This window comes from Equus quagga, chromosome 6 (assembly GCF_021613505.1).
Source record: "Equus quagga isolate Etosha38 chromosome 6, UCLA_HA_Equagga_1.0, whole genome shotgun sequence".
Classification (NCBI taxonomy): domain Eukaryota; kingdom Metazoa; phylum Chordata; class Mammalia; order Perissodactyla; family Equidae; genus Equus; species Equus quagga.
This window is the reverse complement of record NC_060272.1, coordinates 32,592,981-32,620,966: the sequence shown is the minus strand read 5'-3', so window position 1 is coordinate 32,620,966 and position 27,986 is coordinate 32,592,981. Positions and strand designations below refer to the sequence as shown.

Here is a 27,986-nt window from a genome sequence, read left to right as displayed (position 1 = left end):
CAGTTCCTTTAAGAAGATGACTTTATTTTTTTTTTCAAGAAATTACTGGCATGTTATACAAAGGGTAATGCTTCATAAACCACACAGATGCTTTACCCTATTCACAGCCAAAGGCAAATGGGCTGGCCAGTTTGTTTCCAGCATCTTTCTCATATTTATTTACCCTTTGTTTTCCAAGCAGCTTCCTGCTCCTCAAACGTTCCTTTCCGTTATTTTCTCTCCCCTATTTAAATCAAGATAGGCTATTAAACATATATTCTTTTACTGGACTGATTATTCTAAGAATAAGCTCTTATACCAGGCTTTGTGTCCTTTTATGATGTTATCTCATGATATGCCCCTTTTGAAAGGAAAGTTGGGTGTCAGTGAGCAGGGAAAACTCTTCCGGCTGCTTGGTAACGTTACAGCCAGCCCCACAGATAAAGGGGGCTGGAGCCTGTGCAAAGACTGTCCAGCCGTGTACAGGGTAGACATTGCTTACAGCGTCTTAAAGGACTTAGTTCAGCCTGAGCCTTCTTCACACCAACCCTCCCTTCTAGCCTAAGCTTTTCTGTAAATAGAAAAAATTCTGTGAATGCAGTAAATTGATTTAATCTTCAATCATGCCTGTTTTTTCTGATAATATTGTTAAAATAGTCCAGAATATCAAGGTAAATTAAAGTTCTTTTCTGGAAGCTAAGACAGACAGGAGATGAAAGTAATTTCAGTAGTTTAAAAACTATTCTTATTGCATGGATTTATATAGACATTCTCTCTAAAAAGGCTGGCTGAGTTCAAGGACCCTAAGAATTCTTTTTTAAATAATCTGTTTTATAAATTCTTATTCTAAATGCAGGAAGACCCTATTCCTTATTTTTAATTTAACCATTTTATTTATAAAATTTGAAAAATAAATTTACATTTCATGGTCCATTTTTAATTTACTGTCACTTCAGACATCAGAGCTTATTTCAAGAATAGAGTCCATTTGCTTAATCTTGTATCTTCAAAAAAGTTACTCTACCAAAAACATTATTTAATGTTAAGCATTATATCCATCAAATATGTATCTGAAACTAAAACTATAAATGTGTAAATTTAACTTGTTTTAAAATCAAGTAAGTATATATGTGAGTGTAGTTCTGAAGAATTGTACTAACAACAGCATTAATAACTATCTTTATTCTGAAACTGATAAAAGCATTTAACATACTTTACAGTATAAACAAATCAAGTGCTATGCATTTTGCTTATAAAGTAACAAAGTATTTCAAGCATTATATAATTCAATTTGTACAAAAAGTAAATTTCCAAATAAAGCTTTGGTTAGTAGAACTGATTATGTACTGCCAAATCCATTTTCCAAAGTTATTCAAGGAAAAATAACTTTATCCACTAACACAGTATTTCTTGTACAATCAAAGCTTTTTACTATTTAGTAAGAGGGGAAAAGATTACAATAATTGCTTTTCATTTCTAAGTCTGGATCAGCCTTTCCTCATCTCATTTTTATGTGGCCAGAATACCATCACTTTTGAAAAGCATAAATTATGTAGAAAATCACCTTTTACTTTATTCTTAGGAAGGTAATCTATTTTAAAAATAGATTCAATCTGTAAAACTATTAGCTTCCATAACTACGGAAATGCTTTCTCCAAGTCTCAAGTATTAATATATTCCATTGGGGGCAAATCACTTCTAATTCCCCTTGGGGGGTGATATCTACTAGCACTAGTGCTCAGAATCAAAGTTTATATAATATCTAAAACTCAGTGTAGCCCAAAACTTAATATTTTTACAGATTCTACAATATATGAATTACCTTTATTCATATGAAAGTAATAAAAATGCTACCTAACTTAAATAATATAAAATAGCACTTTAACCAAATTAACAATCACAAAATTGCAGACATTTTTCTATTAAAACTTTCCAGTTCACTGAGCAATACTTACTCAAAAATATGATTATGAATTTAAATATATCTTTTAAATTTACTCTTTATGCTGAACTGTACATTGGTGCTTTTATGATTTTTGAAAATTCTACTTACATTACTATATAATACCAAAATGGAAAAATGAGCCACCACTAAAATTCAGTGGAGACTAATATTCTTTCATGGAAACAATTTATCAACATTTTAAAATTCTACCTTTAATTATTTCAATTTGGCTTTTTAAAATAGATAAGCTTATCATTTCAATTGTTATATAACACTTCAAAACTAGTTTAAACAAAGATAAACAAAACCAAGGAGAACTGGTAAAGCATTCCTTACTTTACATATGATGCCTCAAGTGCCATATACATAGTAACATATCACAGAAAAGAATTATATGGTTTGGCAGATTATAGAGGAAACAAATTTATACAAAGCTAAACACTGCCTCCCTTCTATTCCACTTATTTTCTTTTAATTTGATCTTGGTTCTGTTTATTATCCTTCTGTGCTAACAACTGTGTGACATCAGTTTTCTAAGTATTCCAATTATCTATATATACCTCTTTAAATAGCTCTGTAACATTTGAGAACATTCAACCAATCTCTTTCATTAGATACAATATATCCTACATTTTTCTCACAAAATGCTCACTTTCCTGAGCTATATTAAACACCTTATAACAGGTGTAAGTATAACTGAAGACCCTAAAATGTCAAGTTTCATTTTTAAAAAAATGCATAGAGAACATAACATTTTGGAAAATCTATTAGTACTCACTTCTTGGATATTATATGTTTTGCTTCCTTCAGACTGTAACATTTTAATCTTTATAACTGGTTATTACTTTCAGATCTGAACCACATTTTTAAAAAACTTTTCTGACATTTGACTGCTGTTAGGCTAAAGAGACAGATGTTTTCTGACCAAAACTGGTCCGTGGGTCCTCCAATAAACCGTCCTTATATACTCAATGCAGATATCAAATTTCCATGCCACAAAAATAGTAGAACTACAAGAAATAAAACTTTTATTATAATACAATATGCTTAAAGTTAAGGTGCTATTCATCATGCCCTACATCATTCAGTCTTTACCAAGTGGGCATCATGTCTGGAAACCACACCCTACCAAGATGCTTGGACACTTCCCAATGAATCTGCTCCAGACTATACTTTTGGTCAGGAATTAATACTTCTTCCATAATGGATAATTGAGACAGGCGGCCACCACACATCTTCACAAACTCAACAAAGGCACTACACGAGACTTCGCATTCCCCCAGTCCAATAGCTGACAGATTTTTGCAACGTTCTGCAATGCGAATTAGCTCTTCATCAAGTGGCCGTAATCCATTTGCACACACTACTAGTTCAACTAGTCTAGGGCATGTCATTCCCACTCGGCCAAGCACATCTTTGCTTACTGATCTCCCAAAGTAAAGATGGGTAGCAGGTATTTCATACCGAAAAAATGGATCAAATTCCTCTTCATATAAAAAAAAATACATCACTAAGTTCACTTTGGGTGAATGTCTGATGAAAGCATCCCAGCTGCTCTTCTGAATAGTATGAAAGTGTGTCTGTCCAGGATTCTCACTGACTACATCAATACGCAAATGTTCTAATCGAACGTGTTTTTCAGAAGATAAAGCAAGCAGCAATTCATCACTTAACAAGTGGTAATTCAAGGCCAATTCACGTAAGCCATGACATTGATCAGCCACACAAAGGATACCTTGGAAGAAAAAATACGTAGTTATTTACAAATTTTTGTACAAGTTCATCATCTGTTCAAAAATTTAATCAAATACATATCCCACAATAAAATTTTACCATATTTCCCTTACCACAAAGCTATACAATTTAAAATTCAGTTGTATGGTTGAACAGAGCAGAAAGTCACACTTAAAAATCTATTACTAATTTTGTCTACAAGAAAATGAGACCAATTCTAAATCCGATACCTTAAGAAGAAATGAAGCTCACTTAACTCAGAATAATCATAAATTATTAATAAATAACTGTCATTTTAAAATATATCATGACTCTAAGTAAGGTTTATCCCAGTAATGCACGGACAGTGTCTATTTTTAAAAAAACTGATTACTAACAGTAAACTTATAGGTTAAGGAAGAAAAATTAAATGATCATTGCAACAGAGGTCAGAGGACATTTTCTGAAATTCAAAACCTACTCCTAATAAAAAAAAACAGATGAGGTAAAACCATATCAAATATGACTGATGTAACTAAATAAAACATTTGAAAAATTAAAAAGATTTTCATCAAAGGAGCAACAAAGAGTTTAACTGCTAATAGTATATAATAACCTTGTCAAATTTCTTTAAAAATACCAAGATACCACTTGATAAAGGAGTCAAAAGATAACTACCCAATTCACATTAATGGAAATAGACACTATGACTTTTAAAGCTCTAACACATACACAGAAAGCAGTTCCTTAAATGGTTCCCTATATACTTAGGCTTACTAGGCTTCAAAACTGCCCCAAACCCCTAGCAGCAGATTTCACCAAAGGTCAATATCTGATCTCTGAAGTGGCCTAGTATAAGAACTCTGCCCCAAGGAGACACCCCACACTACTTGGTAAATGGCCCACTCAAACCATTTCATTGTGTTTGGAAACAAGGATAGGAACAACCAAACACATCATATCTACTATTTATTGTACAAGTATGTTAGGTACCAGACATGTTACACCACAAATACTCCAATAAATCTAGAAAATAAGTATCTCTATTTTGAAGTTGAGGCAGCTAAAGTTAGCAAAGCTAGCATTCAAACAGACTGTGTGACTCTCAAGTTCATGTGCTTAACTACTGCTCAAGAAGTGACAAGACAGAGGCCACCAATAAGCCAAAAGCTGTACAGCAGTGGCAGAATACAGGCAACAGAATCAGTGAAGAGATAAATGGAATCACTAGTAATAAGAGAGTCAGCAGAAGAGAGAGTAAAAGACATCTGTGCTTCACTCTTCAGCCAATGCAAAGTTTTTATTCTCCACGAGGTATGTATATACTTTGAAATGAACCCCGATCACCCAAGGTAACCTGAGCACATCAATGTTCTCTGCAATCTCATAAAGCCAGATATAAAAAGAAAACAAACAGATGGGAAATGGTAACCAAAGATGCAAACAAAGGAAACTTTGAGATATCACTAATACTACTAAAGTAGTTGTGGTGGGCATAATTCTAAAAGTGGTCCCCAAGATTCCATGCCCTAATTCCTGGGATCTGTGAATGTGATATCACTCCCATGATTATGTTATGTTATACAGCACAGCTGGCTTTAAAATAACATTATTCAGGTGGTTCTAATCGAATCACATGAGCCCTTTAAAAGCCAAGAGTTTTTCTGGCTGGTTGCAGAAGAGGAATTCAGAGAGAATCAGTTTCTCTAGCCTCAGAGAAGCCAGCTGAACCACACCTATAGCTCTGGCCAACAGAACTGTGGTGCTAATAAATGAGTTTTGGTTTAAGCTACTAAATTTGTAGTTCTTAGTTATGCAACAATAGAAAACTAATACAGAGTTAAAGTGTTTAAGTACTGAACACAAAATAGTTTCCAAGATAAAACTGGTAAACTATTACAACTCAATAATAAAAAGACAAATAACCTAATTAAAACATAAGTGAATGATCTGAATAGACAACTCTTCAAAGAAGATATACAAATGGCCAAAAGCACATGAGAAGACATTTGAGTCATCAAGAAAATACAAATCAAAACCACAGTGAGATGCCACTTCACACCCACTAGGATGGCTATTACCAAAAAGATAAGTGTTGGTGAGGATGTGGAAAAGATGGAACCCTGACACACTGCAAGTGGAAATGTAAAATGGTGCAGCTGCTTTGGAAAACAGTCTGGCGATTCCTCAAATGGTTAAACAGAGTTAATACATAATTCAACAATTCCACTCCCACATATATCCTCAAGAGAAATTAAACTATATGTCCACACAAAGCTTCTATATGAATTTTCATAGCAGCAATATCCCGAACAGTCAAAAGGTGGAAACAACCCAAATACTCATCAACTGATCAATGGATAAATGTGGTATATCCATACAGCAGAATATTATTTGGCAATAAAAAGAAATGAAATAATGATCCATGCTACAACATGGATGAACCTTGAAAACATCACATTAAGTGAAAGAAGCCAGTCACAAAGGACCACATATAGTATGATTCCATTTATATGAAATGTCCAAAATAGGCACATCTACAGAGACAGAATGTACATTAGTGGTTGCCCAGGGCTGGTTGCAATGAAGGTCTGGGGGGCAGGGGTGACAGTTAAGAGGTACGTGGTTTCTTTTTGAGATAATTAACAAAAATATTCTAAAATTGATTGTAGTGATGGATGCACTCCGTCAATATACTAAAAGCCAATAAATTGTGAACTGTATGGTATATGAGTTATATCTCAATTAAAGCTGTTACAAAACTGGTATAGAAATCCATTGTTGGTATTATAAATTCAGAAAACTCATTTGGAAAAAAGGCAGCAAAAAGCATTAAAAAGATCTGGACCCTCTGATCTAGCTCTTCCACTTCTTAATTTGTCCTAAGGAAGAAATTAATAGAAGCAAACTGTTATGTGCCAAAATAGTTTGTTTTTTTAATGCCAGCAAAAATGTGGAACCAAGTTAAGTGTCCAACCTTAAAAGAACTATAAGACAAATGTTGGCTTGTCAACAAGGTAGAATACTAAGTAAATGACCATTAGGTCATCTGGTAATTAATGAGTGTCTTATACGTCAAGCATTGGTGCTACAAAGGTAAAGATACAACAGGAATGACATCCTTATCCCTAATAGAAGGCAGCAGGTAATTAAACAAGAATGCTCTGGGAGTCATAACAAGGGAATCAGGGAAGATTTCCGAGAACTAATACAGTGAGACCTAAAGAATTAGAAGGATTAAGCTAGCGCAAAAGGCGAGTGGAGAAGGAAAGTGAGTATTATTTCCTGTGTGAATACCCAGACTTGGAAGAAAACACAAGTATTCTAAGCTGAAGGGAGCTCAACACACAGTATGCAAGTAAGAGAGTATCTTAAAGGATGAAGCCCAATAGATAGGCAAGGACCAGATTATATAGGACTTTGTCAGCCTTGGAAAGGAATTCGGATCTTATGTAAAGCACAGTGAGAAGTTCCAAGGGAGGCTGGAGAAAAAAATCAGATTTATATTTTAGAAAGATTACTCTGGCTGTAGCATGGAAATGAGATTAACAAAGAGCAAGGATGCGAGTTGGGAAATCAGTTAAGAGGGTGCTGCACAAAGAGTATGGGGGCCTGGACTAGAGTAGCAACAGTGGAGATGAAGAAAGGTAGGTGGTCTTAGTCAGTCTGGGCTGCCTAACAGAATATATAGACTGGGTGGCTTAAATAATAAACATTTATTTCTCATAGTTCAGAGGGTTGGAAGTCCAAGATCACTGTACTAGCATGGTCGGTTTCTGGTGAGGACCACAATTCTTCTCAATTTGCAGATGGCCACCTTCTCACTGTGTCTTCATATGGCTGAAAGACAGATCATCTCTCCTTTCTCTTCTTATAAGAGCACTAATCTCATTTATGAGGGCTCCACCCTTATGACCTAATTAGCTCCAACCCACGTCTAAACACCATCACACTGGGGATTAGGGCTTCAACATATGAATTGGGAGGGAAGTGAGGAGAACCACACATTCAGTCCATAGCATAGAGATTCAAGGTATGTTTCAATGATGGAGTCACCACACCTCAGTGACTGAAGGGATGTAGAAAGTAAGGGTAGGAGAAATCAACGACCTGTCTGCTAGATCCCTGACAACTAGATGGATAGTGCCATTCACTGAAACAGTAAAAAGGGACAAGCAAGAGATCTGGATGGGGAAAAAAGAAGTTCATTAATCTGAAGTAGCGGCAAGACATTCTAGAGGCACTGGGCCATCGGCAGCTCAACACATAGCTCTGGAGTTCCAGAGACACCAAAAGGAGGAGGTATCAACACACAGAACGTAATTGAAGCCATCGATGATGAAGAGACAGCCCAAAGTTTATGGAGTACAACAGAAAAGGACTCAGTAAAGAACACAGTGAAACACCAAAACATAAGGAATGAAAAGAAAAACAAGCAAAGGAAACAGAGTAGGAACAATCAGAGAGGAAGGAGGAAAGGCATGAGTATGATATCAAAGAGGCAACAGTCACTAATGTCAAATGGTGCCTAGAGGTCCCGTAATAGACAATTATAAGGACTATATGAAATGGGAAAAAAGTTTGATAAAATGTTAGTGAAGAAAGAATAGAAAATAGTCCTTAATTTCAACTTAGAGAAAAAAATCTGTCCAAATATGGACAGAAAGAAAATATACAAATATGTTAAATTTTAAACTGAAATCTTTTATAGTTATACTCTTAAATTAAAAAGTATTACAAGTGCTCTTCCTCTTCCCTCCTCTTCCTGAACATCTAGTCCAAAAGCAAGCTTATACTGCATTATCAGAACTGATGTGTGTATTTAATAAATACAAGTGAACATGGGGTGTACCAGGATAAAGAGAACAATGAGCTCACAGTCTTACAGAGAAAGCAGAGACACAAAGGCCCTCATACAGTGTGGTAAGTGCTACAAGTTATGTTCAGAGAGCTATGGAAACAACCGGTGGGGGATCTAAACCAGAGAGGAAGAGAAACAGGAACAAAACCGCAACACTTGAGCTGAACTGTGAAGGCTGGGTTGGAGTTAGCTAGATGAAGAAGTGGAAAAATAAAAAGGTATCCCACAACGTATAGTGTACTAACTACACAGGTACAAAGAACTGTAGTTGTGTAGGGCTCAAGTACAAGCTGCATGTGAGTAAGTAGCAAAAAAGATTAAAGAGATAGGTAAAGGTCAGGATACAAGGGACATTGTACACTATGAAGCTACGAAGTATGGACCTTACTCTCATAGCAAACCTATACAGTAGACAGGAAAATGTGACCACGGTCACATAAGTAGTAACTCCCAAAGCCCATTCTTCTTAACTTCTAATTTATTTAGATCACCACCTTCAGTGATAATCTAGAAGGGGCAGAAGTGGTTAGGAAAATACTGCAACAGATCTAGCCATTCCCATCACCAAGACCCTTTGTGTAGGAGACATGGCAGAAGGAGCAAGTAATCTCCATCCAAGAGGGAATCATTTTCTTGGGGGAAGGCCAGGCTTTAGTTCTGGCAAGAAGGGGGGAAGTGTTCTCCATAAAGAGATCAAGGATTTAACATTGTCCCTTAAAAACAGGTTTCCCAAATAACACAGTCACAGGATAGGGAGGGATGTCAATAGTGGGAGGACGAGTCAGGAGTGAAGCTCAGAGAGTAATATGAAGTGCAGGTTTATACTTACTTTACAATACAAACCACTTGGAATTTAAATTGTCTCAAACTGATAATGCAATAATGCACAGAAATTCTATATGTGAAAAGTTGGAAAGAGATTTTATAATGTTATTCTCCTATTTGATGGGCTCTAAAATTCAACTTAGGAAAGTATTATCATGCAAAAGGTCAAGGCAACAACTTCAACACAACTCTTCTCTCTCTAAGTAGTCAGAAGGAAAGTAATTATGAGACTGCTCTGACTCAAAATCTACCCAGTTAGCTCAACTACAATTAGAGAAAATTCTGTTTTACCTAAAGGGGCACCTCAAGTAGACTTCATATTGTCTTTTTGTTTTATTTTTTTAATTTATCCATTTTCTAGCATAAGTTGGACACAAATTACCAAGTAAGATTAGACAGTAAGTTGAAACTAAGTGTCTAGGGTAGGAATGCTACAAAATTTATGCTATTATGACATTAAAAATATCTTTATGCAAAAGAGACAAAATAATTATATTAACTCACCTTCAAGGTTAATAATCAACATTTTTCTTATTTGATACACATATCAATACACTTTACTAAAATGTTATCTGGCAAAAAACACAATGTACCTGCTGGAGAGACGTGAGGACAACTGCTCATTTTTAGCAGCTTGAGCGTATCACTGTTGTTGGCCACTAGTACTTTGAGGGATGGATCATCTACTGGGGTATCATCTATCTTAAGTGAGGACAAGGATTTGGAGTTTACAAACACAACCGTCAGTGCAGAGATAAAGTGAGACTGAAAAGCAAAAAAATTAAAACATTGTTTAAATTTTTACAAATGCGAAATGAGGGGTTTTCATATAATACATGTATGGTTCATCTGAATGATAATGATCTATTTCGTAACTATTTTAGGGGTAGCATCCCCTCACTCTTGTTGGGAGTATGGTAAAAAAGAGAGGTGACTATCTGCCATCTTTAAGAAGAGCCTTTTTACCTGTAGGAGAAAAAAGAAGATTTCAAGCCTTAGGATGAGTGTCTCTAAATCACAACAATCATTGGTAAGTAAAAAGGAATTCTGGAATCCAGGATGAGAATACCTTTCAGATACTTCACATCCCCTTATCTGGAAACCCTACTCTAGTGGTTTATAAAACTGAAATGCATTCTTTTTTGGTCTGATGGTAATGGCCATTAAAATAGAAATAACTATTGGCATAATCATTAAAAATTAAAATAACAATCAACTCAGAAGCTATGAAAGACTTGTTTGGAATATGGAAACACAAAGTTTGATTCAAAAATATTCAATATCATACCTAGATAAAATTCTAAATTTAAAACTCCTTTAAATATGTTACGTTATCCACAATATTTTCAAGCCTATTTTAATGTATTTTTCCCACAAATGTACCAATTAGTATCATACCATTTATTATATACATATAACTATCTGTTGGACACAGAATCTGACCTAAAGGAACCACTGTAGGGAAACAGGAATTAAAGCATGGTTAAAGTGTGTAACTTTGAATCCAAGGTAAGAAGGCATATCAAGGGACAGAGAATCCAGGAGAGAAAGGAAAGAGAGGCCAATACATGTGCCAACTCGCTCCTCCACATAACCAATCTCACCCTCCACTTAGCTTTATAAATTCACTACAGCAGTGAAAAGGGATAAGGGCAGGCTAACAGCCAAGAAACTACAATGAAACATTATCTTTCTGGTCACATTCTCTAACTTAAAACTTTTCCCTACTGTGATTAAATAATGGGTTAACTACTTAAATTTTGATTAAGTAACTGTTGAACTACTTAAATGTTAACATCTGTCTCCTAATATTTTCATATCAAACTCAATTATATTTGCACAATCATATTTCTTCATTAGTATACTCATGACTGCATCACTGCCTTCTTTTCCCATTTCCCTCAGATTTAGCTCTGGTCAAATATACTTCTTTCATGTTCTCTTCAGTTCTCCCAGGATTTCCAAGACATAGCCACACCCTATTTCAACCTCCTACAACAGCCATAATAGGAAAGAAAAAAAGGAAAAAAGTATAAGTATCCTAGGCCCATTTAATAAGAAGGAAGTAGTCCTAGATGCATCAATAGTTCCCAAAGACAAAACTACTGCATATAAGCATAGTATTTGTCCTAGATATGCATAAGAATAATCCTGAGTAATAAGAAAAAGAAGGAAACTAAATTATGTTCAACATATCTTTTAATATGCAATGTTTTATAGATGCCATATGTATATTTCTTTTTTAACTGTGGTATGAACATAGAAAATCAATTCAGAATGTTTCGTTTCCCATATGAACCTTGAACAAGGTGCTACTATACCATGTAACTCAGTGCTTCTTAGAGGTCCTTGAACCATCTTAATCAGAATCACCTGGACTGCTCTTAGGAAGGGGAGATTTGAAATAGGAATAATAATCCAGAACTCAGAAGTTCCTCAGATGATTTTTATGCACATTAAGTTTGAGAATCACTGTGATCTAACACATGTACTTAGAATCTTATATTGAAATGAACAGAGATTCTCTTGCCTACCTCCCTTATTTTACATGAGGAAAACATTTTATCTCAAATATACATACTTAATGAGCCTTTTTAAAAATCAATTAAGACTGAAATCAACTGGTGATACTGATATTCCATTGAACCACCTGGGTTATAATATACACTCCATTTTCTAATATTTCTTCCTGAATCATCCTAGTAAAGGTGTTTAAAGGGGTGTCTATATTTTAGATCATGGTGTACTTTGGAAAAAACTTTCAAATTATTGTTGGGTGCTAACCTACTGAACATCAGCTGACATACTCAGGGGCCTTTATCAGTTGCCTTTCTATAAATGCACATTTATTTTTCTTTTTTAAGACAACAGTTATTAAAGAGAGAGACGATCTCGAATTACCTGCAGGATCATGTGAGAACATATATATGAATATAAATAGTTAACTCTTCACCAAAAAAAACATGTTTTCCTTAAATGAAATCTGTAAATTAATCCAAGCTATACTGATACTAACTTTGCTCAAGAATAAATCTTTATACACTTACCAAAAGATTTTATAAGTAAGCTATACCTACTCTCAATACTGGCACATTGTCTACTTTTCTTTGATTATAATTTCACCAATCTGCTCTGAGAGTCCAAAAAGGAGCATCTTTATATTTTTTCCTAATAAGCTCGTTTCTCAGTTTTACTTAGTCTCTTTTAGTACTTCCTATAGAATCCTCTGCAAATTCATTCACTCTTTAACCTTACCCATGAAGAAGCACAAGGTGATGAAAAAAAGGAAAAGCTTTTAAAAAAATCCTATTGCTTAACATTCTAAACAGTAAGTGGTTTTCCATTATATATACTACTTTTCTTACACTCTCACTGTCAAAGAAATGGGTAGGGTTTCACTGGATTTCTCACTAACAGCTAATAAAACAAAACCAGCAGATACCTTTGGTAAATCCATAAAGCTTGGCCGAGCAGTTGAAATAAGTCCAAGTGTTTTTAAAGAGCAATTCACAAGTTGTGATAATATATCACAAGCTGCTTCAGCTGACTCTTTGCTGCTGTCCACCTTAGAAAAGAAAACATCATTTACCCATACATATATTTACATTTCTCTGTGCATATCTTAATTTTACAAAAGCAAGAAAGTTACTGGTTTACTGCATTATAATTTAAAGAATTAATATTTATTCTTTCAATCATCCACCCTCACATACAACGTTAGCCTTTTCTGAGTCCCCTTGAAGAAGCATTAAGGGCAATTGTCAAGACTTTTGTTATGATAAGACATATATTTAATGTTGAAAGGACTTAGCTTTTAAGCTGATTTATTCCAAACTGACTATATAACTGAATGGACTACATGAATTCATAATCTGTGAAAAATACTATATATTTGGCAGTAGAGCCCATCATACACGTAAATACAGTGTCTATGGTACACATTTCAAGACACCAGAAAATAAATGAGTATTTACTCAGAAGATTCAAGTGAATTACAACCTGGGATCTATTATTAAAAGAAAGCTGAATGTGAAGTAAAATGAGAGCCTCCAACCAGTTAAGCATGAAAATCTGAACCAATCGAGAAGTAGCTGCTCCTACATGCTCTTCTGCATAGACATTTCCTGGGGTAAGGATAATATGGCCAAAAAACTCAAGGATATAAGACAAAGTCTTCTATCAAAAACGAAGTTGTGCCCTGGGTTAAAAAGCATCTTAAACAGGACACTTAAAAGTAGTATCATTAATTTAATTTCTATATTGATGTACATTACCATAACCCAAGAACGTTCTGAAGAGCTGGTTGTAAAACTGATGTACTGATTTATATTACAGTTTCAGAGCTCTTATATTATTATCTTTTGGCTACGTTTCTCTACAACAGTGGTTCTCAAAATGTGGCCCCTGGACCAACAGCATCAACATCACCTGGGCATTTGTTTGAAATGCAAATTCTCACGCCCAACCCAGACTATCTGAATCAGAAACTCTAGGGGTGGGACCCAGGAATCTTTGGCTCAACAAGCATTCTAGGTATTTCTGATACACATAAAGTTTGAAAATCACTGTTCTACACCAATAGCTTTGAGTACAAGCCTCTTTGGCATATAGTCAGAGATGAATTAAACACAAATATTATCAGGAGAGCCCAGAAGAATCCTGTGATGTGGCTTTTTTTGCAAATCAGAAATTATTTCCTCAGGAAAATAATTCCTAATAAAAATGTTAAAGCTTACAGGACAAATGGTTTTATGAGGGCTACACAAGTTGGATACAGCTGAATGATGTCACAGGGCTGTAAAAGAATAACATCGACCAAACCAATCCACTGGATGGAACTGGTCTTTAGACCTATGAGATTAACATATTATACTCATCTTTTTATAGGATTTACCATTAAAACACTCTCAGACAACTCAAAGAACTGAAAACAAAGGGAAGGCTCTTCAGGCTTCTTCACAGGGAGGTGGGGTAGGGGCAACATATGAGGAGTTTCTGGATTTTTGTTTGATCCTCCCATTATTCCCCAACCCTTGCCCCTAAGTTAGCATTGCCAGATAACATAGAGGACATCCAGTTAAATAAGAATTAAGTATGTCTGAAATAATGCATGGGGCATATTTATAATAAAAATTATTCATTGATTATGTGAAATTCAAATTTAACTAGACATCCTCTATTTTTATTTGCTAAACCTAGCAATCCTAGCCCCAGTGGCCTAAGTGACTTTGTGCATTTTTCTGGGAAGAAAGCCATAATACACCCAACCAGGTCTCCGCTCCTCCTCAGACATATATTAGAGAACAAGCAAGTGATCTCCAGCTAAGAAGGAATGATACTCTGGGGAGCAGACAAGACTAGTTTGGGCAAGGAACTCTGGATTAAGAACCATAACTTAAGTTTAACTTGACCTGTTTAACAACTGCTACACATAGGAAAATCCGGTACTCATGCCTTACTTTTCTTTCTTTTTTTTTTTTTTTGGCTTTTTCTCCCCAAATTCCTCTGGTACATAGCTGTATATTTTAGTTGTGGCATGTGGGACGCTGCCTCAGCATGGCCTGACGAGCGATGCCATGTCCGCGTCCATGATCCAAACTAGCGCCTGGGCTGCCAAAGCGGAGCGCACGAACTTAACCACTCGGCCACAGGGCCGGCCCCTCATGCATTATTTTTCAACAATAAGTATCAGGTGTGTTAAGGATTTAGTAAACATGCCCACATTCCATTATTCATCTCCAAAACAAAACATTACAAGCCTCAGTGCTTATACAAACCGCTGTGGTTCCTTAAACTATTCTGGAACCTCAAAAAGCCACCCTACTTCATTTATCTCATTGCTGCATGATTTCCAATACGTCCTTTCTGGCAATGGAAAGAAACAAACTGCTCTTTTTGGCATTCTCCATGTACCTTCTATTTCTCTCTAAAATATATTCATCTAAACCTTTTACATAAAGTGTCTATATCTTTTTCTTTGAAGACTCTGATAAAGCCATCAATAAGCAAAACTCAGTCCCTATTACAGACAGTAATTAAGTTTTAGTCAATCAAAAGCTCCACATTTTTTATTATATATTTCTCTTTCCTCAGATTTGTGTTCACAATAATTCAATGTGACTGACAGCTTTGGTTTATGATTTATGCTTATTTAGTGGTTACTTCTACTCTTTTAAGAAATTACTAATAATTATAATGGAGTAATTTAGCTCAAATTAATTATTTTTGACAGCTTCTAAGGTATATGATAATTCTAAGTTTTTAAGCACTTCCCCTAAAAAGACATTATTTTAAAGACATGGAAAGATGTACTGGTTTAGTATACAAAAGCCACTAAATATGCTTGAGTTTTTAAAAGAAGGATTTAAAGAATTACCTTGAAGCTGACATACTGTAGATGATTTGAATGTCTTTTAATAATCTGTTTGATCAGCTCTGGATGTGTAGCTTTCAAATAAGACGTAGCTGGCTGATTCAGTTCAAATTCAAAACATCTCCACAAGTCAGGCATGTGAAATACCTGGTTCCAGCTGCGGCAAACTTGTGAAGCATGAGCCCGGTCAAGAAGAGGCAAATACTTAAATACTTGAAGAACAATGTCCTGAAGGAGGTTACCCCAATCACAAGTTGGAGAATGCTCATTTGTAGTCCTCAGTTTCTTGGATTTCTCTGTAGTACCTTCTTCTGATGAATTATCGTCATGATCTCTTCCTCCTCGTTTCATCCTATTCAGAAAAATGCATCATTTTTTTTCATACTTAACTTTTGAATAGAAATAAATTCAAAATTCATTTTTCTGTCACTGAGATGTGTATACATGTGTTTATAAATACAAACGGAAACATGCAGGAAGAATTAGACCAGTTATTCAAGAAGAATATCAAAACAAAATATAATGAAAAATGCCAGTGGAGACCAATCGTTGTTTTAGAGATTCTATACAGGTGTTTTTAAATATTTGTATTTATGTTGTACTACCTGGGGGAAAAGTTTTTCATGATTTTTGAAACAAAATCAAGAATCTACATTTCAAAAGTTGTAGGCAACTAACTAAAAGGAATATAAAAGAGAATCTACAGTGACACTTTTCAAAGGTTTCTTACAAGTCATCTAAGGATACCTGCTATATGTATTTGAGTTCCTGAATTCAGGGCAGACCAGAGTCCCAGGAACCTCCAGAGAGGATGTGAATTAAGTAGCCAACAGATGTTTCCACATTCAACAGTCTGTGATTTGTGTTACTGCCAAATCCAATCTCTGCTTAAAAAATAAGCATTGGGTTTGCCTGAAATGTGGTTTCTTCTTCCAACACATCACTTACTAATGAAATGTTTTCCCCAAGTTCTATTTCTGAATGATAGGTATGTTTCTATTCTGTGTATTTGTACTACCTTCATTCCATTTGTTTCTTTGAAAATAATCTTTTTATTGCAAAACAGCAGTATGGTCAAGGAGAATGGGCTCTGGAATCAAGCTCCCTGAGTTTGAAGCCTGGCTCTACTTCTCACTGGTTATGTGGCCTTGAACAAATCACTTGACGTTCCCTGTGCTTCAGTTTGTAAAATGGAGATAATAACACATAGGGTTCTTGTGAGGAATTAAATATATCAGGGCTTTTGAAAGGAGACAGATGATTGTTGAATTCAGGTATAGGAAAGCAGTCCAGTGTCAAAGACATTGAAGTGCACGACACAGTAAAAACAGAGGTTACCAACCAGAAGGCAAAGAGGGACCCTATTTTTGTTTTAAAATGAAGTGTGTGAGAAAGAGAGAGAGTGCAAGAACACACGCTTATGTATAAGAAACACACATTGGTAATATAATTACCATATTAATATAGTAACTATAATAGTGAATGGGATTATAATAGTGGTGGGATTGCAGGTGAATTTTTGTTTTTGCCAATATGTCTCTCTATATTTTACAGGTTTCTTTTAATGTCAATGAATTACATTGTAATCAGATTAAAAAAAGTGCTGTTTTGATTTGTTGTTTGGAAAAATAGGTATTGCAGTCTCTACACTAAGTGGGGTAACTGCAGAGCATTCTGCACCCCCACCTAGTTTAGAGCCTGCAACGCTTTTCTTTTGTCTCAAGAGAGCAGTTCTGGCAGAGCAGGTTTGGATTTGGAGTCACAGCTTTTGAAAAAGATGGCTTGTGGCTCAAACTCCCTTCTTCTGGCACATTAGCATATTTGAATTTCTGGTTTCTGCGTGAGTCAAAGGATGTGCACATGCATGACTCAACCAAATATGTCTCTGCAGACTCTCTCTCTATCCAGTAGCTAGCAAACCTTGTAAGAGGATTGGAGGCTGGAGGGAAACACAATGGCAGAGGCCCTTGGCCTTCATGCCATTAAACTCAGCCCAGGAGGTCTTAGCACACGTGCAATAAACTGCCTATTCCTCATTGCTCCTACTTCCAACTGCGTGAGTTAAGTGAAGTAAATAATGTATATATCCTACCAGGAGAAGAAGGGAGAAAAGAGAATGACAGAGGTGACAGGAAGAGGGTAGTTTTATGGAAGCCTAAAACTTAGGTGTGAATCTAAGAATACATGTTTAAAAATGTGTTTAGAGAAAAAGTAGTATAACCTGCAACATAGTCTTTAATATAAAAAAATCTCTCCTAGTAATAATGTCCCACTAGACGCTGAGATAACACTGTCATTATGACCCATTTTTCTGCTTTAACTCATTCTGAAGGCTTTCTTTAATTTTAGCATATAAAATTTGGGTCAAACAACAAAGAGTTTGCTACCCAGGGCTTATCATTTCTCTTCTGACTACCTAAAACTACTCAGAATTTTGAGATAAAAAGATTCAAAAAAGAATGAAGCTGTCTTTATAATTTCTACTCCTTATTATAGAATGCTGATTGCCTGTTTCTGGAGAAAAGTCTTCTAAAACCAGAACTATTCAACTTAAAGATGGAATGATTCATTTTACTTTGTAAGATATGGACATATAAACAAAATAAAATGACAGCCTTATTCACAAAATTATCTTTGCTAATACTTTGCTGATCTTCTAACAATAGACACTTTCATTGTCTATCAAAGTATATTTCAATACCTTTCCAAGTTGAGAGGAGAAAAAAGCTGACATATCAAAAAGAAAAATGCAACACGGAGGAATAGTATTTCTTCGTCTGGATATAAGACTGTATGACCACCAAAGTATATTTTAAGCACTTACTGGATTATGAATAGCTGAACAGAAGTCTGTAAATTGTCCCATGTAATATGACTATAACATGTCAGAATTATAGTATATTATGCAACGGAAAAAAAATGTAAGGCCAAATGCCAATAAAAATGATCTCTGTATTATCCTCACATATGCATGAAAATAACAGAACACAGTGGGCACCTGATTAAATTTTTAAATGTCAGTTTTCCCCAAGATGATCTCATTTACTCATGCAAAAAGTTACACTGCTTTCAGAAGTACCTTATTAAATCTTTTACACATGAAACTCTGCTGTATGGAAAGTTAAATAATTCAGAGCATCCACCAATCTGCAAAGAATGGACTATTTATCTCCTACTTTTAATCAAAGCGAAAACAGCTCTTACATTTGAACAGGAGTGCAGAGGACGAAGCTGGACAATAAACACTGAAACTGCAGAGCACCAAAACCAGGCCCCTTCGGGGCTCTGACAGTTCAATTTCAAATTGCAACTGTTCCAGGCCCCAAATAAGTAACTGATGCAACTTAGGCCACCAACAGCACGTAGTGAGGGACTGGTATTTCTTCAAAGCACCCAAAAGCAAACTAGTGAGGAAAGACTACAGACTAGTCGAGCAGCACAGTTACTGAACACGCTCAGCATCTCCATACACTCTGAAATGAGCAGTCAACATGCCCATCCGACGAAGGGCGGAAGAGAACACTTAGTTTGGTGTCCCCCATTGTGTTAGACACTTTTAGTACACTATAGTATGTAGTAATTTTAAAAGCCCATTTGCGCTTAGCTCTAAAACGCCTGTTTGGGCATCACATTTCCTTTCCATTCATGTTTCGCTCTGACTAATATCAAAATTAAAATGCATTCTTTGGCTGGAATACAAGAATAAAACAGTGGAAAGAGATTAACTCTCAGAACAAGACGGTAGGGATGGGGAAAATCCGTCTAGTGGTCATTTGCAGATAACTGGGACTCGACGGCATTTTTAGAAATATTTCAGGAACAGCAGAAAAAAGCCTAATGAAAAGATCTGGGCCATTCGATTGGACACCATCCGCAGCAAAACAATAGTAATCTCACCTCTCAGCTTGGAGATGCAAGCCAATCATTTAACAGGCTGCTTCCCGATCCCTGTCTGCAACCCGAACTGAGACGGCTGCTCACGCCACAAGCAGGCACGGAGCTGCTCAGCACAAGTTCACCAAGTTTTCCACTTGGCGACGCGGCGGGGGCGTGCCCGCCTCCTCGCGCCACCTCCCCGGATTGGCTCGCCCTGACGTCTCCCCTGCGCCTCCCCTGGCAGTCTGTTTTGACATCTTAACGCCCCTCACTTCTCCAGCTACAAGCACGCGCGCAGTCGACGCCGGGCAGAGCCCGGAGAGCGCGAGCCCTGCAGCGCCTGTCACCAGCCCCCGCCGAGGGTACCGAGGCCGTGCGCGGGGCCGCGGGGTCGCTGACACAGCGCCACGCCTTGTTGACATGTTTTGAAGCAGGCACGGCGGGGAAACGCCCCCAGTAACTCCCAGGTCTGGGCGCCGCGCCCCGGCCCGCCCCGCCCCGCACGCGCCCGGACCCTGCGCCCCCGACCCGCCCTGCTCCCGCGAAGGCCGCTGGCCCTCCGCCGTTACCTGCGGCCGGAGGCGGCTTCCCGCACACAGCACCCCGGGCTCCGGGGTCGCCGGCTGCTCCCACGGCTCTCACATGAGGCCCCCCGGGCCCCGCGCGTCGCGCTCCCGCCGCCGCGGACCCCCGCGCTCCGCCCGCATCCGAGGCGCCGGTCCCGGGTGGGGCGCCAACGCGGCTCCACCTCGGCGGCTCCGGCTGCCCAGAAAGAAGCTTCCTTCGCAGTCCCGCGCCGTCTGCGGCCTTCTCCCGGGATCCCTCGTCGTCGCAAGGGACTCCTTCAGCGAGCGGCGGCCAGCGCGTAGTTCCCCGCGCCTCGGCCCAGACACCGAGTCCAAAATGGCGCCCGGGGCTCGCGGCCGCGCGCCTCTCCCCGCGCGTCTCCGCCCGAGGGGGCGGGCGCGTGTCCGCCGCGGCGCGCACGAGGAGGGCGGGGGCGGGGCCCGCCCACGCGGGAGCGCGCGCCGCCGGCGCAACTGGGGGCCTCCGCCTCTTGGTTCCAGAAGGAGAGTCAGTCGCCTTTCTCCTGAGACGTGACTACTGCTTTTAGGAGCTTTTTCGTTTTGCAGCCGAAGGTAGGAGGGCTGGAGCTAGGTAGATGCCTAAGAGACGATCTGCGGCTGGAACTGGCCAGTTTAGGGAGGTGGAGCAGAAAGAAGAAAGGAGGGGGTGTCTGGCGCCTGCTGTAGCCCAGCAGCTGGGTCCAGGCAGAAGGATCCACAGCAGCTGCTGACAGCGGACACACCTCCTCGCAGCCAAGTGCGGCCGCGGATGGCCACGCCCGCGCCAGGTGACCCAGGGGGTTAAAACAGTCAGTAAAAATACAGTACACACATCATATATCCGTAAGGTGTCTTTTTAAAAGTGCGAGGAATTATAGCAGAATGACAGTGTTAACAGCGGGTTAACAGTAATGACAGCAGGTGACAGTGTTAACGCTGGGGTTACAGATGATTTTTATATGTACAATAATTGTATTTTCCTATTTTTCTAAAAACGACTTTTGTCATCAGAGTTATTACTTTTTAAACACCACCTTTATAAAGTAGATAGACCCCTGAAATTTGTAAATAGCTTTGTGAAACACATGAGGAAAGTATAAAGGAGAAGATGGCTATTTGAAAGAAAGCCTCTGATGAAGCTTTTTGTACGTGCAGGCATCTTTGTGGGTAACTGCTACCTAGTTAACTTTGTTTTAAAAGTTTCGACTTTTGGATCCTGGGTTTTCTTAAAGTCAGAAATGTCCTTTGGCGCCAAATCATAACTTGACTCATGCACCATCCCTCCTGCCTCCCTCAAAAATAAAACAAAAGAAAGTCATTTTCTATCGAAAGATGTCAACCTTCTGACCCATGTGTAAGAGACTGGAAGGCATTGATGCTTAGGGAGCCTCTCCCCTTCTACTGCCCCCCCAAAATTGAGGTAGGAAGCCATGTGTAAAATTATATTAAGATTCAGTGTGGGAAATGGTCTGTACTTTCTGTTAGGGCCTGGCTCTCTGATCAAGTCAAACTGAACAAGTCTCGACCAACATAATAATGTGGGTGTTCCTGAACTGCAACATTTTTTTAGGTCCCTCAGTGACTGATGATGAAGGACAATAGGAAGTTCTAAGACAGGCAATGATAATTATTAGAGGAAGAAGAACAAGTCAGTCAAATACAGCCCCGTTTATTTAAAGGTAGGTTAACAGTATAAAGCGTCAGCAAAACACATTAAACGAAATCAGCAAACATAACTACTATATATTATATTACATTAAAATGTTCACACTCCAGTTGTAGACTCTTTTTAATTCCTTATTATAGTCTATTCTCTCCCTAAAGAAGAAAAGGATCTTGGCACACTTTACTGAATGTTTCCTCTTCTTCCCTGTTATTGGTATTTCAAGATTTTATTTCACCTTTTAGAAAAAAGAAACATGCTTATGTTTAAATCAGTCAATACTTGTTTACGTTTATAAGTTGTCTTAGTCAAGGTCAGTGGCTTGGGGGGTGAGGGGCAGGGGTAGGCTGGCTGTGGAGTAGTTTCATCCATCAGGAAAGGCTATTTTATTACCAGCCTTGCTTAGAATTGTCAATGCATATGATCATAAAAAACAAGCCAACATTTAATCAGCTTTATTATTGTTTTTAAATTCTCCACAGACAGTGTACCCTCTCCACTGGGGATGAGCCCCTCCCACCTCCACCCCACCTTGGCACTCCACTGATGAGGATACCTTAGGTTATGTTGAGTAGTTCCTTAAACACCATCTTATAATTCCTTGTTTTGATAATCTTCACAGTTTTTAAGAGTACTGCTCCAGTATATTGTAGAATGTTCCTCATTTTGGGTTTGTCTCTTGTTTTTCTCATGATTAGCCTGAGTTTATGAGTGTTTGGGAGGAAGATCACAAATGAATAAGGTACCATTCTCATCACTTCACATCAACAGCACATGCTGTCAAAAGGACTTATTCCTTTTGGTGTTAATATTAATCAGAGATTGAGGTCAAGTTGCTCTACTGTGAAGTTACTTTTTTTCTCCCTTTCCATACTGTCCTCTTTGGAAGAAGTCACTAAGTATGGCTCACACTAAAGAGATGTGGAGTTATGCTCTACCTCCATGCATAATGTCTACATAATGCATGGGAGGATTGCCTCTATGTCTCTTAATTTCATATTTTTGTGTCTTTATTTTTCCCTACTAAAATCTTCATAATTTCCTCAGATCTGTCTTCCAAGTCACTAATTCTTTCTTTAGCTGTGTTTAGTCTCTTAAGCCAATCTCTGCCTATATTTTTTATTTCTAAAACTTGGACTTGATTCTTTTTCACATCTTCCTGATCTCTCTTGATGTTCTCTTGTTTTTAATTCTTTTTTTCTCTAATCACTTTAATTATATGAAATAATTGAGTTTTAGCATCATACAGACTATGTTTGTGAGCCATAATATGATAAGGTTAGGAATAAACAATAAAGGGAGAGCTAAAAATGCCATTGTTTGGATACTAAATAACATAACTAAAATAAGTTAGAAAATAAATCAAAACAAAGATTAAGAAAATGTTTTCTTGTGTAATAATGAAAATGCCATATTTTTCAATATTTGTGAAAAACATTTCTACTGCCACCAAGTAAAATTCATAGTTTTAAATATAGTAATCCAGAAACAAATACAATTTAACAAAAGCCAAGTATTTAACTCAAGTCACAAAAAAAAAGAAAGGAAAAGCAACAGAAAAAATCCAAAACAACAAAAAAGTACAGTGACGGTTTACAAGATGGCCATCATCTATGCCTCCCTTTCCCATAGGCAAGTGCTGCTCTTCACATTGAGATGTAAAGCCCTGTTCCCTTGCCCTTAAACCTGGGCTTGCCTTAGTGCTTTGTTTCACCAATAGCATGAGGCAGAAGTGATGTTCTAAAACTTGAGGCTACATCATAAGATACCTTATAGCTTTCACCTGAGTCTCTTGGAATGCCTGCTTAATCCTTGGACAGTGTGTCCAAAGAACCAGTTGTCATGTTGTGAGAAGACAAAACCTCAGGGAGCGATGCTCAGTGAACCCGTGGAACCGAGAGACAATGATAAACTACTGTTCTAACCCAGTAGGTGTTGAGTGGTTTGTCCTACGGTAGTGGACAGTTATCTTCCAGAGAACTGGAAGAGATTTAGTAACAAACGTGAGGGCAGGAATCAATAAAATAGGAAAAAAATAAAAAGAGAAGATTGTCAAAAACAAAACCTGGTTTAAATAAAAGTGAATAAGGTAGATACAACTTTGGTCTGGTTGATTAAGGGGAAAAAAGTTGCAAATTAACAAAATATGGAATTTTTAAAAGGGGGAACAAATATAGCCACTACAGATACTTAAAATAATAAAAGTATGTTATAATTATCAACTATAAAATGGAAAGCCTAGATAAAATGAATAAAGTCCTAGAAAAATATAAAATGCCAGAATTTGAATGGATCAATAAGCACTGAAATAATTATCAAAGCCCTGTTCTCCAAGTAACCGTAGGCCCCGAGGGAATTGCAAGTGAGCCCCACCGGACTTGCAAGGAAGAGTTAATCCTTTCTTGTACAAGTTGTTGGAGAAAAAAGATGGAAAGTCACCAGGTCATTTTATGAGGCTACTATAATCGTGATTACCAAACCAAATGTGGAAAAGAAAAAAAAACCACTGTAGCCACATCTTCCTTTTGAAAATAGGTGCAAAAATTTAAAAAGAAATATTAATCAAATCCCACAAGGTACCACTAAAACCAAAAAATAAAACCATGGCAATAACACTCCCGAAACCCCTTTTTTCCTTCACAGCATGTCTCACCTCGTAGCATGTTATATATTGTATGTCTGTGTTTAATGTCTGTCTCCCGTTATATTTCTAGTTGAATTTAAGCACCGTGAAAATGTGAATCTTAGTCTGTTTTATTCATGGATACTAGGCTCCTAGAATAGTTCCTGGCTCAGTAAATGTTTCTTTTTGTTTCTTTAAAGAGTGGCACCTGAGCTAACATCTGTTGCCAGTGTTCTTTTTTCTTTCTTCTTCTCCCCAAAGCTTCCCAGTACATAGTTGTATATTCTAGTTGTAGGTCCTTCTGGCTTTGCTATGTGGGATGCTGCCTCAGCATGGCTTGATGAGTGGTGCCAGGTCCACACCCAGGTTCCCAACCAGTGAAACCCTGGGCCGCTGAAGTGGAGCCCACGAACTTAACCACTCGGCCATGGGGCCGGCCCCAGTAAATGTTTCTTTGAAGAATGAAAGAACGTGACAGGACAGGGCTTATGGTGTAGTGTCTTGGACATGAGCCATGCTGTGACAAAGATAAATCTGTCATGAGGAGTACATGGGCAGTTAGATATTACAGGGGAGGGAAGAATCTTAAGAGGTGAATGGGATGGTGATGAGAGGACAGTCATAAGTGAGTTTGATTATGGACCAGAAGACTCAGATTATACAAGGAATCCTTGTGCTTTTATGATTCACCAATTTCTCAAGTCCCATGAGGAATGGGGAACCTCTTCATGGAAAACAGGAAATCTGTTGATAGAACACGGGAGAAAGAAACTGCAGCTACCAAGTTCCTCCTTCTCCTCCTTTTCCTTCTCCTCCCCCTCTTCTTCCTCTTCTTCTCTTCATCCTACTCCACCTCCGCTTTCTGATCTCCCCCCTGCTCTCCTTCCTCTTCCTCCTCCTCCTCTTCCTCTTCTTCTTCCTTCTCCACCTTCTCCTCTTTCTCCTCCGCTGTCTACAAGGTACTTGGTGGTTGCTAATGAGGAAACTCCTCTGAGCTCTGTTGTTTGATAGCTGTCTAGAAAGATAACAGCCGCCAATGAAATTAGAAAACACTTGTATAAATATGTATAAGTTCTTTATAATAAGATTAACACTGTATACAAAAGTGCTAAGGGCATCAGATGCAGGATGGAATAGGGATAGACAGGGAGAGCTCATTCATTGATGAAGGGCAGTTTTGAATCAAATCTTGAAGAAAGTAATGAAATTTGGCAGAAGAGAGATAGGCAATCTATCCAGGTGGCAAGAAAAGCACAAAACCAGGAGTTAGTAAGTTGATAGAATTGTAATTAGAAGGTCATCCTGTTCAACTCTCACCTGGCACTGAAATCTGTTATGGCGCCTGTAGTGGACACATATTCAGTTGTCCACCTGGTAGCTCTTTTTGGGGGAAGCTCCTCCCCATCTACTTGGTTTAGTAGTGGCTTCCTGTAGCACATGAATCTGGCCCCTGTCCACAATTGATTGGTCCAGAAATGGACACGCTATCCAAGCTAAGACAGTCTCTCCCTTGGGAATTTGGAATTAATACTGAAAGAAAGAGAGTAGTCCTTTCCTTGGGTGCTTGAACTTGTAACATATAGACCCAGGAGCTATAGATGGTCATTTCCTACCACATGCTCTGGAAAGCAGAAAAAAGTGCCCTGCAGTGAGAAAGAAGAGCAAAATAGATGCAGAGAGGACCTAGAGGAGTGATGGAGCCACAGTCCCCAGCCCTGATTCTACCCTATTCCCAGGCCTGGAGATATCCCAGAGATTGCATTTTGTTCTTGCTTGTTGAAGTTATTTCGAATTTGCTTCCTTAGGCTTGCAACAAAAACTCCTTACCAGTGCAAACTTGACCTGGAAAGGCTCCTCTTTGGGTCTCAGATCATGCTTCCTTTTAACTGAAAGGTGGTCATGGAATTTGGTTCACCATGTCCTGTGTCTGGGAGTGGGGGTGGGCGTGGCATCTTCTCCATAGCTGCCATGAACCAAGGGGGGTTCTGCCTAGTCATATAGGGATGTTGGTGGATGGGGATGGGCCTGTCTTGGATGGAGCCCCAGGAAAAAGACTGGGCATGACAACTGCCTCTTTTTGAAGGATTTTCTGCCTTCCAAGTTGACAGATGAACCACAGAACTTACTATGAGAAAGATGCAGGAAGTTCTTTCCCGAGGGGCAGGTAGATCTCTAAATAGCAGTTGGATTGGTGAGGAAACGAACTTTCGGTTCTCTCTTAGTCCTTCCTTTGAATCATACAAGGGAAGGGCCTTATGGATTTCTGGTTTCATAAGGAGGATGCTCCACATGTTCTTTCTCACTCTTTGACCTCTCTTTTTTTCTTCCCCATTTCCTCTCCTTCTTCTGAAGCTCTTTCCTTTCAGGTCTCCCAGTTTGGTGTTCCCCCGCAAGAGGAGGAATTCTTGTGTCCTCATCCTCTTCTCAGGCCTTGCAAGCTTGAGAGCCCCCAGTCTCCACTGCTCAGTCAGAGCTGCTGCAGAGTGAGATGGAGAAGATGTGGATCTGGGTCGTGGTTTAGGTTTTGATCACAGTTCTGCCTTTACTGGATATGTGAGCTTGGACAAGTTACTTCTTTGTGCTTCAGTTTCCTCATCTGTAAAATGTAGATAATAATAATAACAATAATAATAAGAAGAATATACCACATAGAATTGTCATTAAAATTAAATGAATTAACGTATGTAAAGTAGGTAAAATCAAGGTATTGGCAGAGCTGCATTCCTTCTGGAGGCTCTGGGGGAAGATGTGTTTCCTCTCCTTTTCCAGCTTCTGGAGGCTGCCTGTGTTCCTTCGCTCCTGGACCCTTCTTCCATCTTTGAGACCAACAGTGAACAGTCTTCATGTCTCTATCTCTGAGCTCTGCTCAAGTCATCAAATCTCCTTCTCTGACTTTGACACTCTTGCTCCTCTTTCCCGTATTAGGACTCTTGTGATTACATTGGGCCCACTGGGTTAATCTAGGAAAATCTCCTCATCTCAGGGTCTGTACCCTAATCACGTCTGCAAAGTGACTTTTCCCATGTAAGGCTACATATTCACATTTCCCGGGGATTAGGATGTGGGCATATTTGGGGGGGCCGTTATTCTGCCTACCTACCACACCCATGTATTATCACAGTGCTCGACCACTGTAAGCCCTCAATAAATGTTCTCTCTTATGATTAGAAAACCTTGATTATAGTTCTTAATAGCCTTTTATTTACTTGTTTCTGCATTTGTGTTCTGTGAACGTCTCATCCCTAGCACCTGGCACAGCATGCCGCACATATTTACTCACTAACACACCCACTTCATTCATCAGGCATCTTCTCTGTATAAGTCTTGGTTACTAAGCAAGTAGAATATGGTTCGCACCCTCAGGAGCTTGTACTGTCGAGTGGATGTAGAACACGCGCTCCAGTGTTTATTGAATGAATTGATGAAGCAAAACATCTTATTTGCTCTTCTGAGGACACATCACCGCCTTAATTCTTACCACACTCTCCTGGGAATGCTCTTGCCCACTTCTGCTTGCCAAAACTTATCCATCCTTCAAGATTAGGCTTTTTTCGAGAAAATG

At 38.4% G+C, this 27,986-nt stretch overlaps 2 protein-coding genes across 2 annotated transcripts; both read right to left on the bottom strand.

Moving 5' to 3' along the window:
* Positions 1 to 3: 3 nt before the first annotated feature.
* Positions 4 to 20,409, bottom strand: FBXL3 (F-box and leucine rich repeat protein 3). Its single transcript, XM_046664036.1, has 5 exons — positions 20,142 to 20,409; positions 15,700 to 16,048; positions 12,766 to 12,888; positions 9,917 to 10,088; positions 4 to 3,659 (listed from the first exon to the last, which is right to left on the bottom strand). The coding sequence occupies exons 2-5, from the start codon at positions 16,045 to 16,047 to the stop codon at positions 3,016 to 3,018; spliced, it is 1,287 nt and encodes a 428-aa protein (XP_046519992.1). The 5' UTR covers position 16,048; positions 20,142 to 20,409; the 3' UTR covers positions 4 to 3,015.
* On the bottom strand, positions 19,831 to 27,955 carry LOC124241191 (translation initiation factor IF-2-like). The gene is made up of 2 exons (XM_046664808.1): positions 27,903 to 27,955; positions 19,831 to 20,662 (listed from the first exon to the last, which is right to left on the bottom strand). Exons 1-2 carry the CDS (start codon positions 27,953 to 27,955, stop codon positions 19,831 to 19,833), a joined length of 885 nt encoding a protein of 294 aa, XP_046520764.1.
* Positions 27,956 to 27,986: the final 31 nt, after the last annotated feature.